Source organism: Myotis myotis, unplaced genomic scaffold, assembly GCF_014108235.1.
Source record: "Myotis myotis isolate mMyoMyo1 unplaced genomic scaffold, mMyoMyo1.p scaffold_m19_p_3, whole genome shotgun sequence".
Lineage (NCBI taxonomy): Eukaryota > Metazoa > Chordata > Mammalia > Chiroptera > Vespertilionidae > Myotis > Myotis myotis.
The window spans coordinates 171620239-171631966 of NW_023416335.1; the positions used below are offsets into that span (position 1 = coordinate 171620239).

The window sequence follows — 11728 nt, forward strand, 5'->3', positions numbered from 1 at the left end:
ATATGAGAGAAGAATTATGTTGATATTTTATCCGTGGAGACATAATGATATTGGGTTTAAAAGTGGAGATTTCTTCTTTTTAACCTATATGTGTGGGAACCCCCAGATATAATGATTTTCCTAGTGAATTCCTGTGTAGGACTTAAAAATGAGAAAGATAAAGCCATCAACACAGTATTAGCTCCCTCTTCAGGACTGAAGCAGCTGTGTGTCCTTGAATGACCAGAAGACCTTTTCTTAGGATCTCTGTTTCAGAGGGAACATAACTGTCCATATCTTTCCACAATGTCCTTCCTTGCCCCACCTATGGATTATTGTTGCTACTGGAATTCCCTTTTCCAAGATCCTAGTGAAAGAGAAAGGAGGTCTTATGTCACCCTCACCTGTTCCACTTCCAGTCCCTGGACTCCCAGGTGTGACAGAGGTGCCTAAAGGAAGAAAAAGGCAGATGATGCTTCATCTTTGTAAAAGTTCGTCATCAATTACCTGAAGGCTTTTTCACACTGTAAGGTATAAAGTAGAATTGTGTGACTCTAACACTCTCATATGGTGAATTACTTAGTTACCCTACCTGGCTTGGTTTTCTGTGAACTGCTGCTGGCTCCAGGTGAAAGTGTTGTGGTACCTACTAAAGCAAGTAGTGTGAGCTTCAAAATCAATACACATTTCATGATTCCACAAATATTTATTAAGCATCTTTTCTGTGAAATAATTTTTTAGGCATTTGGATATATCAGTGAACAGAATATTCAAAGATCCCTCCCCTCATTTGGCTTACATTCTAGCAGCTGGAGACCAACAGTGATCAACAAACACGAAAAGTCAAAGTGACAGATGTTAGTAAAGGCTATAAATAAATGTCCAACCATATATAAAGGTTGGGACCTTGATAGGCAGGGGCAGGGCCACAGGGTGGCCTTGTACCTGCCAATCAAAGAACTAGCTCTGTAGGCCTGGGCTTTGCAATCTAGATGGGAAATATGAGAATATGGTTTTCAGGCTTATCAAAGTTTGTGACTCTGGCATGCTGTGTTCCCCATGGAAATATAGGCCCATTTCCTTCGCCTTCAAGTGTTTTCTTCCCACTCAAGTATTTATTCTACCACGCATACAGGGATTTGATTCAAAACCCCAGAGATTCAGTTTAAAATAAAACTCACCTCCTAAACGTCCTGCTTGGGTAGTTCCACTTCCTTCCGTGGAAGTCGTGGCCTCTGATAGAGAAGGGAAGGAGTAAGACTAGGTGGTGGGAAAGAACACACTTGGCTATTGTCAGAATAGATCATACAAGCTGCCAATGTCAAGTTTTTACTGTATTTTCAGATTTGCCTGTGGCATACATTCCAGTTTCCAGAGTTTTTGCAGAGACTTTTCCAATATTACTTACAAGAAGAAAATGGTGGTGATCCTAGCTCAATTTTTTTTTCATCGCGTGATTTAAATAAAAATCTACATCTTCATGTGATAGCAAACTATAACTTGTGATTTTTACTGCCAAGAAGTCATCCAAAGTGCCCTATGCAAATTTTTTTTTGTATAAATATTTTACTGAGTTCTCAACTATCATGTCTCTTTTTATGGAGGGAACATAGAAATATCTCTCTATATGGTACCTGTTTTTTGGTCATTGGTTAGACTCATGGTCTCTACAGAAGGCCCTTGTACGCTTAGGCAATAAGGAGGCAATGTAATGTGTAGCTTATCTTTGTAAAATCTGAACTTCCCCAGCAGTAACATATATAAATAGTGTAGAAAATTTTTAGAAGACTGCTTTAGGAAGGTTATTATGATATGTAGGTGTTCGCTTAGGAACACTCCCCTGTGTCTATTCCAATTCTAGTTGTACCACTTTGAATGTTGTGGCCACTGGGGAAATTAGGGAAGAAAAGAGTTAATGAAAGAATATTTCAGGATCACTGAAAATACAATGAATAATATCAGTGCAGACAACTAATCTTTGAGAGGGCATGAGAAAATCCTATGTCACCCTGTTGCCTCCCCTATGTTGAAAGTGCCAGGAGCAACAGTTGTGCCAAGGACTACTCTCGTGGTGCCTAAAACACAAAAGGTGTAAAATCTTCAACATGTGTCCTGTCCATCTCCTGACGTCCTCCCTCCATAAGGGCTCTAGGTGTATCTTTGTTATAGCAAAGGGCCCTGTCTCTACTTCCTGATGAGGTGAGAATCTGGTTTTATTATGACCTATATCAGTATGAAAGCAATAAAAACAGTAATGTTCTCAGCATGAGAAACTGTCCCAGAAATTCCATTCAGTCAAATATGGCTAAAGAGGGGCCTTTCTCCTACATTCATGTTTCATCCGCACAGTGGTGCCTACCATTCCAGGATAAACAGGAAAGTATTTCAAGGTCCCAGAAAAATATTGATACAATAATTGGCATTTTGAGCGAGAACCGTATGCATAGGATATGCCTGTTTAAGAGTTCACATTGCTTTTCACTCTCCTCATATATATAATATTTCTCATCTCACACTGAAATCCTAGTGATGTCTATGCTATCACAAGTTAAATCTCTCATACTGATTTCACCAGCAGCCTTTCCTTACAAAGTTACACCTGTAAGACTCGAGGCAATATTGAGAGTTTTCCAAAATATGGTAAATCTAAGAACTGGAAGCAAATGAGAACCACTCTGCAGGAAAGCACCCCTCCCAGCAGTCAGGCTAAGAAGAGCCATCATTAATGTTAAACCTCAACTGCGGAAACTCTTCCTCACCAGTTCTGAATCCAGTTCCAGATGTGCCACTGCCTTCTGTTGATGTTGTAGCCTCTTCTGAAGGAAGACAATGGTGAAGGGTGAGGAATGAGGATTTGTGATAGGAGAGAAGAATTATGTTGATATTTTATCCGTGGAGACATAATGATATTGGGTTTAAAAGTGGAGATTTCTTCTTGTTAACCTATCTGTGTGGGAACCCCCAGATATAATGATTTTCCTAGTGAATTCCTGTGTAGGACTTAAAAATGAGAAAGATAAAGCCACCCACACAGCATTTGCTCTCTCTTCAGTACTGAAGCAGCTGTGTGTCCTTGAATGACCAGAAAACCTTTTCTTAGGATCTCTGTTTCAGAGGGAACATAACTGTCCATATCTTTCCACAATGTCCTTCCCTGCCCCACCTATGGATCATTCTTGCTACTGGAGTTCCCTTTTCCAAGACCGTAGTGAAAGAGAAAGGAGGTCTTATGTCACCCTTACCTGTTCCACTTCCAGTCCCTGGACTTCCAGGTTTGACAGAGGTGCCTAAAGGAAGAAAAAGACAGATGATGCTTCATTTTTGTAAAAGTTCGTCATCAATTACATGGGCTTTGGACTGAGAAGCTTACCTCCTGGCAATCTTCCCTGCGTAGCCTTACTGCCTCCTGTGGAAGTTGTGGATTCTAAGAGAAGCGAAAAAAAAAAAAAAACCAAACTCTTGTTATTCCACCATCTTCTACAGAAGTCCTGGCCCCCAATATAGAGGAAAAGAGGATAGAGATCATTGAAAATTATTTGAGGACCACAGAAAGGTAAGGTAGTTCTGCTACACAGTATAATAATAGAGGAGAAATCTGATCTGATAGATTCCCTGCCCCTTGTTGACTTACCCGTGTTGGAATTGCCAGGTGCAACAGTTGTGCCAACAGCTGGCCCAGTGGTGCCTGAAACACAAAAGTTCTGAGATCTTCAAAGGTGCCTCTCGTTGACTCCTATACAGCTCTTAAAGAGCTGCCTCTAGATTCTGCCTCTAGAATCTAAGTGTATCTTTCTTATATCAAAGGGCCCTTTCACTACTTCCTGATGAGGGACAATCATATACCTTTCCTATAATCCATATCACTAAGAAAGTAGTAAAAACTGCAATATTTCCCATGTAAGGCATCCTCTACAGATATTCCATTCACTTAAAATGAAGAAGAAAGCTGGGTTTCTCCCAGGCTCACCTGTCACACTCCCAGTTGCTTGGCCTGGTGGCACTGCAGTGGCGACTAATGTGAGAGGAAAACCAGAAAATGATTTGAATGTGCCAAAAAATACTGACTATCCCTATTGCACTTTCAAGCAAGAGGACCTATATGCAGCACAGGCTTAAGAGTTCACATTGCTTTCTCTTCTACCCACATATAGAATATTTCTTGGGTCTTCTATCATCTTAGTGATGTATATGCCATCAAACAGGAAACCTTTTACAGGGATTTCACCAATAGCCATTCCTAAGGAAGTTACAGCTGTGAGGCATGAGCAGGCATTGACAGTTTATTGCTACTATGTTAAATCAAAGAAAATACTGAGTAAATACAAACAACTCTGCAGAAAGAACACCTCCAAAATGGGAGCTTGTGGAGAGTCCTAATGAATGGTAAACCCCAACTGTGAGGTACTCATTCTCACCTGGTCTGGATCCTGTTCCAGGAGTGCCAGCTGAAGGAAGAAATAAGGAATGGAGAGGTCAGAGGATTTGGGATATTAGGGAAAAAATTACTGACATATTAGTTCAGAACAAGAATACTAACTACAGTACGGGGTTAAATACGAAGATTTCTTCTCCTTATCCTACCTGTGTGGGAACTCCCAGGTATAATAGTTGGCCTAGAGAATTTCCCTCAATAGGCCTATTTAAGAGTTCTCATTGTTTTGGCTCCTATCCAGAGACATAATATTTCTCAGCTTCTCCTAACATCTTAGTGAGGGGTATGCCATCACAGGATAAACCTCTCCTATTGATTCTACCACCAGCCCCTCTTTAGAATGTTACAATAGGAATGACTAGAAGCCAGTGTTGAAAACTTTTCCAAAATGTTACATCTAAGAACTGGCAGCATGTGTGAACCACTCTGCAGGAAAGCTCACCTCCCAGCAGGCCAGGTTAACAATAGTCCTAGTCAATATTAAACTCCCAGCTGCAGGAGCTCTTACTCACCACCTCTGAATCCAGTTCCAGAAGTGCCACTGCTTTCTGTTAACGTTGTGGCCTCTGATGAAAGAAAATGTTGAAGGGTGAAAATGGAGGAATTGGGATATTAGGAAAAGGATTGTTTGATATTTTATCAGAGCAGAACTAATATCTACATTATGGTTTTAAATATGGAGATTTCTTCTTGTTAACCTACCTGTGTGGGAACTCCCAGGTATAATGGTTGTCCTGGGGAATTCCTGTGGAGCACCTAAAGATGACAAAGATAAAGGCATCAACAGAGCATTAGCTCCCTCTTCAGGACTGAAGCAGCTGTGTGTCCTTGAATGACCAGAAGACCTATCCTTAGCTTCTCTGTTTCAGAGGGAGCTTAGCTGTCCACAACTTTCCACAATGTCCTTCCCTGCCCCACCTATGGATCATTGTTGCTACTGGAGTTCCATTTTTTATTGATGCCAGGGAAAGAGAAAGGAGGTCTTATGTCACCCTCACCTGTTTCACTTCCAGTCCCTGGACTCCCTGGTGTGACAGAGGTGCCTAAAGGAAGAAAAAGGCAGATGATGCTTCATCTTTGTAAAAGTTTGTCATCAAATACCTGAAGGAGTTTGACACTGCAAGGTTTAAAGTGGAAATGTGTGACTCTAATACTCTCATGTGGTGAATTTTCTTAGTGACCCTACCTGGCTTGGTTTTCTGTGAACTGCTGCTGTCTCCAGGTGAAAGTGTTGTGGTACCTATTAAAGCAAGTAATGTGAGCTTCAAAATCAATACACATTTCAAGATTCCACAAATATTGATTAAGCATCTTTTCTATGTAATAATAGTTTAGGCATTTGGATATATCAGTGAGCAGAATATTCAAAGATCCCTCCCCTAATGTGGCTTACATTCTAGCAGCTGGAGACCAACAGTGATCAACAAACATGAAAAGTCAAAGTGACAGATGTTAGTAAAGGCTATAAGAAAATGTCCAACCATATATAAAGGTTGGGGCCTTGTTAGGCAGGAGCAGAGGCACAGGTGGCCTCATACCTGCCAATCAAATAATTAGCTCTGAAGGCCTGGGCCTTGCAGTCTAGATGGGGAATATGAGAATATGATTTTCAGGCTTAATCTAAGTTAGTGACTCCGGCATGCTGTGTTCCCTTAGGAAATACAGGCCATTTCCTTTGCCCACCTTCCCACTTATGTGTTTACTCAACACACGAACAGGGAGTTGGTTAAAAACCCCAGAGATTCAGTTTAAAAAAAAACTCACCTCCTACAAGTCCTGCTAAGGTAGTCCCACTTCCTCCCGTGGAAGTCGTGGCCTCTGATAGAGAAAAGAAGGGAAGGAGTAAGACTAGGTGGTGGGAAAGAGCACACTTGGCTATTGTCAGAATAGATCATAGAAGCTGCCAATGTCAAGTTTGTACTGTATTTCCAGATTTGCCTGTGACATGTCTGCCAGCTTCCAGAGGTTTTCCAGAGACTTTATCAGTATTACTTATAAGAAGAAAATGGTGGTGATCCTAGCTCAGTTGTTTTTTCACTGCACGATTTAAATAAAAATCTACATCTTCATGTAATACCAAACTATAACCCTGTGACTTTTAGTGATAAGAATTCATCCTTATGTGCCCCACGTAACTTTTTTTTTCTATAACCATTTTACGGAGTTCTCAACTATCATGTCTCTTTTTATAGCGGGAAGAGAGAAATCTCTCTCTATATACTACGTATTTATTTGTCATTGTTTAGACTCATGGTTGTCTACTGAAGGCCCTTGTAAGCTCAGGCAATAAGAAGGCAATGTAATGTCTAGCTTATCTTTTAAAAACCTGAACTTTCACAACATAACATATATAAATAGTGTAGAAAATTTTTGGAAGATTGCTTTAAGCAGGTTATCATGAAATGTAGATGTTAGCTTAGTACCACTCCCCTGTGTCTATTCAAATTCTAGTTGTGCCACTTTGAATGTTGTGGCCACTGGGGGAAATAGGGTGGAAAAGAGGTAATGAAAGAATATTTCAGGATCACTGAAAATTCATGGTGGTAGTCCTGCAATGAGTAAAATCAGTGCAGACAACTAACCTGTGAGAGGGCATTAGAAAATCCTATGTCACCCTTTTCTTCCCCTAATTTGGAAGTGCCAGGAGCAACAGTTCTGCCAAGGGCTATTCCAGTGATGCCCAAAACACAAAAGTTTTGAGATATTCAACATGTGTCCTGTCCATCTTATGACGTCCTCCCTCTAGAAGGGCTCCATATATATCTTTGATATAGCAAAGGGCCCTGTCTCTTCTTCCTGATAAGGTGAGAATCTGGTTTTAATATGATGAATATCAATAAGAAAGCAATAAAAACAGTAATGTTCGCAGCATGAGAAACTGTCCCAGAAATTCCATTCGGTCAAATATGGATAAAGAGGGGCCTTTCTCCTACATTCATGTCTCATCCGCACAGTGGTGCATACCATTCAAGGATAAACAGGAAAATATTTCAATGTCCCAGAAAAATATTGATACAATTATTGGCATTTTGAGCAAGAACCCCTCTGCATAGGATATGTCAGTTTAAGAGTTCACATTGCTTTTTCCTCTCCTCATATATATAATATTTCTCATCTCACACTGACATCCTAGTGATGTCTGTGTCATCACAAGTTAAATCTCTCATACTGATTTCATCAGCAGCGTTTCCTTACAAAGTTACACCTGTAAGACTGGAAGCCAATATTGAGAGTTTTCCAAAAAAATTAAATCTAAGAAAAACTGGAAGAAAATGAGAACCACTCTGACAGAAAGCACCCCTCCAAGCAAGCCAGGGTAAGAAGAGCCATCATTACTGGTAAACCCCAACTGCGGAAACTCTTCCTCACCAGTTCTGAATTCAGTTCCAGATGTGCCACTGCCTTCGGTTGACGTTGTAGCCTCTGAAAGAGGAAAATGGTGAAGGGTGAGGAATGCGGATTTGAGACATGAGAGAAGAATTATGTTGATATTTTATCAGTGGAGACATAATGATATTGGGTTTAAATGTGGAGATTTCTTCTTGTTAACCTATATGTGTGGGAACCCCCAGATATAATGATTTTCCTAGTGAATTCCTGTGTAGGACTTAAAAATGAGAAAGATAAAGCCATCAATACAGCATTAGCTCCCTCTTCAGGACTGAAGCAGCTGTGTGTCCTAGAATGACCAGAAGACCTTTTCTTAGGATCTCTGTTTCAGAGGGAACATAACTGTCCATATCGTTCCACAATGTCCTTCCCTGCCCCACCTATGGATCATTGTTGCTACTGGAGTTCCCTTTTCCAAGATCCGAGTGCAAGAGAACGGAGGTCTTATATCACCCTCACCTGCTCCACTTCCAGTCCCTGGACTCCCTGGTGTAACAGAGTTGCCTAAAGGAAGAAAAAGGCAGATGATGCTTCATCTTTGTAAAAGTTTGTCATCAATTTCCTGAAGGCTTTTGACACTGCAAGGTTTAAAGTGGAAATGTGTGACTCTAATACTCTCATGTGGTGAATTTACTTAGTTACCCTACCTGGCGTGGTTTTCTGTGAACTGCTGCTGTCTCCAGGTGAAAGTGTTGTGGTACCTATTAAAGCAAGTAGTGTGAGCTTCAGAATCAATACACATTTCTTGATTCCACAAGTATTGATTAAGCATCTTTTCTATGTAATAATAGTTTAGGCATTTGGATATATCAGTGAGCAGAATATTCAAAGATCCCTCCCCTAATGTGGCTTACATTCTAGCAGCTGGAGACCAACAGTGATCAACAAACATGAAAAGTCAAAGTGACAGATGTTAGAAAAGGCTACAAGAAAATGTCCAACCATATATAAAGGTTGGGACCTTGATAGGCAGGGGCAGGGCCACAGGGTGGCCTCATACCTGCCAATCAAAGAACTAGCTCTGTAGGCCTGGGCCTTGATATCTAGATGGGAAATATGAGAATATGGTTTTCAAGCTTAATCTAAATTTGTGACTCTGGCATGCTCTGTTCCCTGAGGAAATACAGGTCCATTTCCTTTGCCTTCAACTGTTTCCCTCCCACTCATGTGTTTACTCTACTCACAATCAGGGATTTTATTCAAAACGCCAGAGATTCAGTTAAAAATAAAACTCACCTCGGACAAGTCCTGCTTGCGTAGTCCCACTTCCTTCCGTGGAAGTCGTGGCCTCTGAGAGAGAAAAGAAGGGAAGGAGTAAGACTATGTGGTGGGAAGGAACACACTTGGCTATTGTCAGAATAGATCATACAAGCTGCCAATGTCAAGTTTGTACTGTATTTTCAGATTTGTCTGTGGCATACATTCCAGGTTCCAGAGGTTTTCCAGAGACTTTTCCAATATTACTTAGAAGAAGAAAATGGTGGTGGTCCTCGCTCAATCGTTTTTCACTGCATGATTTAAATAAACATCTACATCTTCATCTGATAGCAAACTATAACCCTGTCACTTTTACTGCCAAGAAGTCATCCAAAGTGCCCTATGCAACATTTTTTTTTCTATAGCTATTTTACCTAGTTCTCAACTATCATGTCTCTTTTTATGGAGGGAACATAGAAATATCTCTCTATATGCCACCTTTTTATTGGTCATTGTTTAGACTCATGGTTGTCTACTGAAGGCCCTTGTACGCTTAGGAAATAAGGAGGCAATTTAATGTGTAGGTTATCTCATTAAAATCTGAACTTTCCCAAGAGTAACATATATAAATAGTGTAGAAAATTTTTGGAAGACTGTTTTAAGGTTATTATAATATGTATGTGTTAGCTTAGGAACACTCCCCTGTGTCTATTCCAATTCTAGTTGTACCACTTTGAATATTATGGCCACTGGGGAAAATAGGGTAGAAAAGAGGTAATGAAAGAATATTTCAGGATTACTGAAAATACAATAAATAATATCAGTGCAGACAACTAATCTTTGAGCGGGCATGAGAAAATCCTATGTGAACCTGTTGCCTCCCCTATGTTGGAAGTGACAGGAGCAACAGTTGTGCCAAGGGCTATTCTAGTGGTGCCTGAAACACAAAAGGTTTGAGATCTTTAACATGTGTCCTGTCCATCTCCTGACGTCCTCCCTCCAGAAGGGCTCTAGGTGTATCTTTGTTATAGCAAAGGGCCCTGTCTCTACTTCCTGATGAGGTGAGAATCTGGTTTTATTAGGACCAATATCAGTAAGAAAGCAATAAATACAGTAATGTTCTCAGCAAGAGAAACTGTCCCAGCAATTCCATTCAGTCAAATATGGTTACAAGGGGCCTTTCTCCTACATTCATGTCTCATCCGCACAGTGGTGCCTCCCATACAAGGATAAACAGGAAAATATTTCAATGTCCCAGAAAAATATTGATACAATTATTGGCATTTTGAGCGAGAACCCTGTGCATAGGATATGCCTGTTTAAGAGTTCACATTGCTTTTCCTTCTCCTCAGATACATAATATTTCTCATCTCACTGACATCCTAGTAATGTCTATGCAATCACATGTTAAATCTCTCATACTGATTTCACCAGCAGCCTTTCCTTACAAAGTTACACCTGTAAGACTAGAAGCCAATATTGAGAGTTTTCCAAAATATCCTAAATCTAAGAACTGGAAGCAAATGAGAACCACTCCCATCAGTCAGGCTATGAAGAGCCATCGTTACTGGTAAACCCCAACTGCAGAAACTCTTCCTCACCAGTTCTGAATCCAGTTCCCGATGTGCCAGTGCCTTCTGTTGATGTTGTAGCCTCTTCTGAAGGAAGACAATGGTGAAGGGTGAGGAATGAGGATTTGTGATAGGAGAGAAGAATTATGGTGATATTATATCAGTGGAGACATAATGATATTGGGTGTAAATGTGGAGATTTCTTCTTGTGAACCTATCTGTGTGGGAACCCCCAGATATAATGATTTTCCTAGTGAATTCCTGTGTAGGACTTAAAAATGAGGAAGATAAAGCCATCAACACAGCATTAGCTCCCTCTTCAGGCCTGAAGCTGCTGTGTGTCCTTGAATGACCAGAAGACCTTTTCTTAGTATCTCTGTTTCAGAGGGAACATAACTGTCCATATCTTTCCACAATGTCCTTCCCTGCCCCACCTATGGATCATTCTTGCTACTGGAGTTCCCTTTTCCAAGATCCTAATGAAAGAGAAAGGAGGTCTTATGTCACCCTTACCTGTTCCACTTCCAGTCCCTGGACTTCCAGGTTTGACAGAGGTTCCTAAAGGAAGAAAAAGACAGATGATGCTTCATTTTTGTAAAAGCTCGTCATTAATTACATGGGCTTTGGACTAAGAAGCTTACCTCCTGGCAATCTTCCCTGCGTAGCCTTACTGCCTCCTGTGGAAGTTGTGGATTCTAAGAGAAGGGGGAAAAAAAAAACTCTTGTTATTCCACCATCTTCTACAGAAGTCCTGGCCCCCAATATAGAGGAAAAGAGGATAGAGATCATTGAAAATTATTTGAGGACCACAGAAAGGTAAGGTAGTTCTGCTACACAGGATAATAATAGAAGAGGAATCTCATCTGATAGATTCCCTGCCACCTTGTTGACTTACCTGTGTTGGAACTGCCAGGTGCAACAGTTGTGCCAACAGCTGGCCCAGTGGTGCCTGAAACACAAAAGTTCTGAGATCTTCAAAGGTGCCTCTTGGTGACTCCTATACAGCTCTTAAAGAGCTGCCTCTAGAAAGAATCTAAGTGTATCTTTCTTATATCAAAGGGCCCTTTCACCACTGCCTGATGAGGTGACAATCATATACCTTTCCTATAATCCATATCATTAAGAAAGTAGTAAAAACTGCAATATTTCCAATGTAAGG

At 40.6% G+C, this 11728-nt stretch overlaps 1 protein-coding gene across 1 annotated transcript in view; it reads right to left on the reverse strand.

Annotated features, from left to right (window-relative positions):
* MUC19 (mucin 19, oligomeric) overlaps window positions 1-11728 on the reverse strand; it is a 105004-nt gene that overhangs the window by 19238 nt on the left and 74038 nt on the right. Inside the window, exons 72-93 of the mRNA XM_036299015.1 lie at window positions 11465-11518; window positions 11211-11264; window positions 11083-11127; window positions 10600-10656; window positions 9038-9091; window positions 8449-8502; window positions 8261-8305; window positions 7781-7834; window positions 6176-6229; window positions 5598-5651; window positions 5410-5454; window positions 5114-5167; window positions 4924-4977; window positions 4395-4424; window positions 3947-3991; window positions 3611-3664; window positions 3350-3403; window positions 3222-3266; window positions 2739-2795; window positions 1161-1214; window positions 572-628; window positions 384-428 (exon numbers count right to left, since the gene is read on the reverse strand). Of these exons, the coding sequence (XP_036154908.1) occupies window positions 384-428; window positions 572-628; window positions 1161-1214; window positions 2739-2795; window positions 3222-3266; window positions 3350-3403; window positions 3611-3664; window positions 3947-3991; window positions 4395-4424; window positions 4924-4977; window positions 5114-5167; window positions 5410-5454; window positions 5598-5651; window positions 6176-6229; window positions 7781-7834; window positions 8261-8305; window positions 8449-8502; window positions 9038-9091; window positions 10600-10656; window positions 11083-11127; window positions 11211-11264; window positions 11465-11518 (1119 nt within the window). The remainder of the gene's footprint in view (window positions 1-383; window positions 429-571; window positions 629-1160; window positions 1215-2738; window positions 2796-3221; window positions 3267-3349; window positions 3404-3610; window positions 3665-3946; window positions 3992-4394; window positions 4425-4923; window positions 4978-5113; window positions 5168-5409; window positions 5455-5597; window positions 5652-6175; window positions 6230-7780; window positions 7835-8260; window positions 8306-8448; window positions 8503-9037; window positions 9092-10599; window positions 10657-11082; window positions 11128-11210; window positions 11265-11464; window positions 11519-11728) is intronic.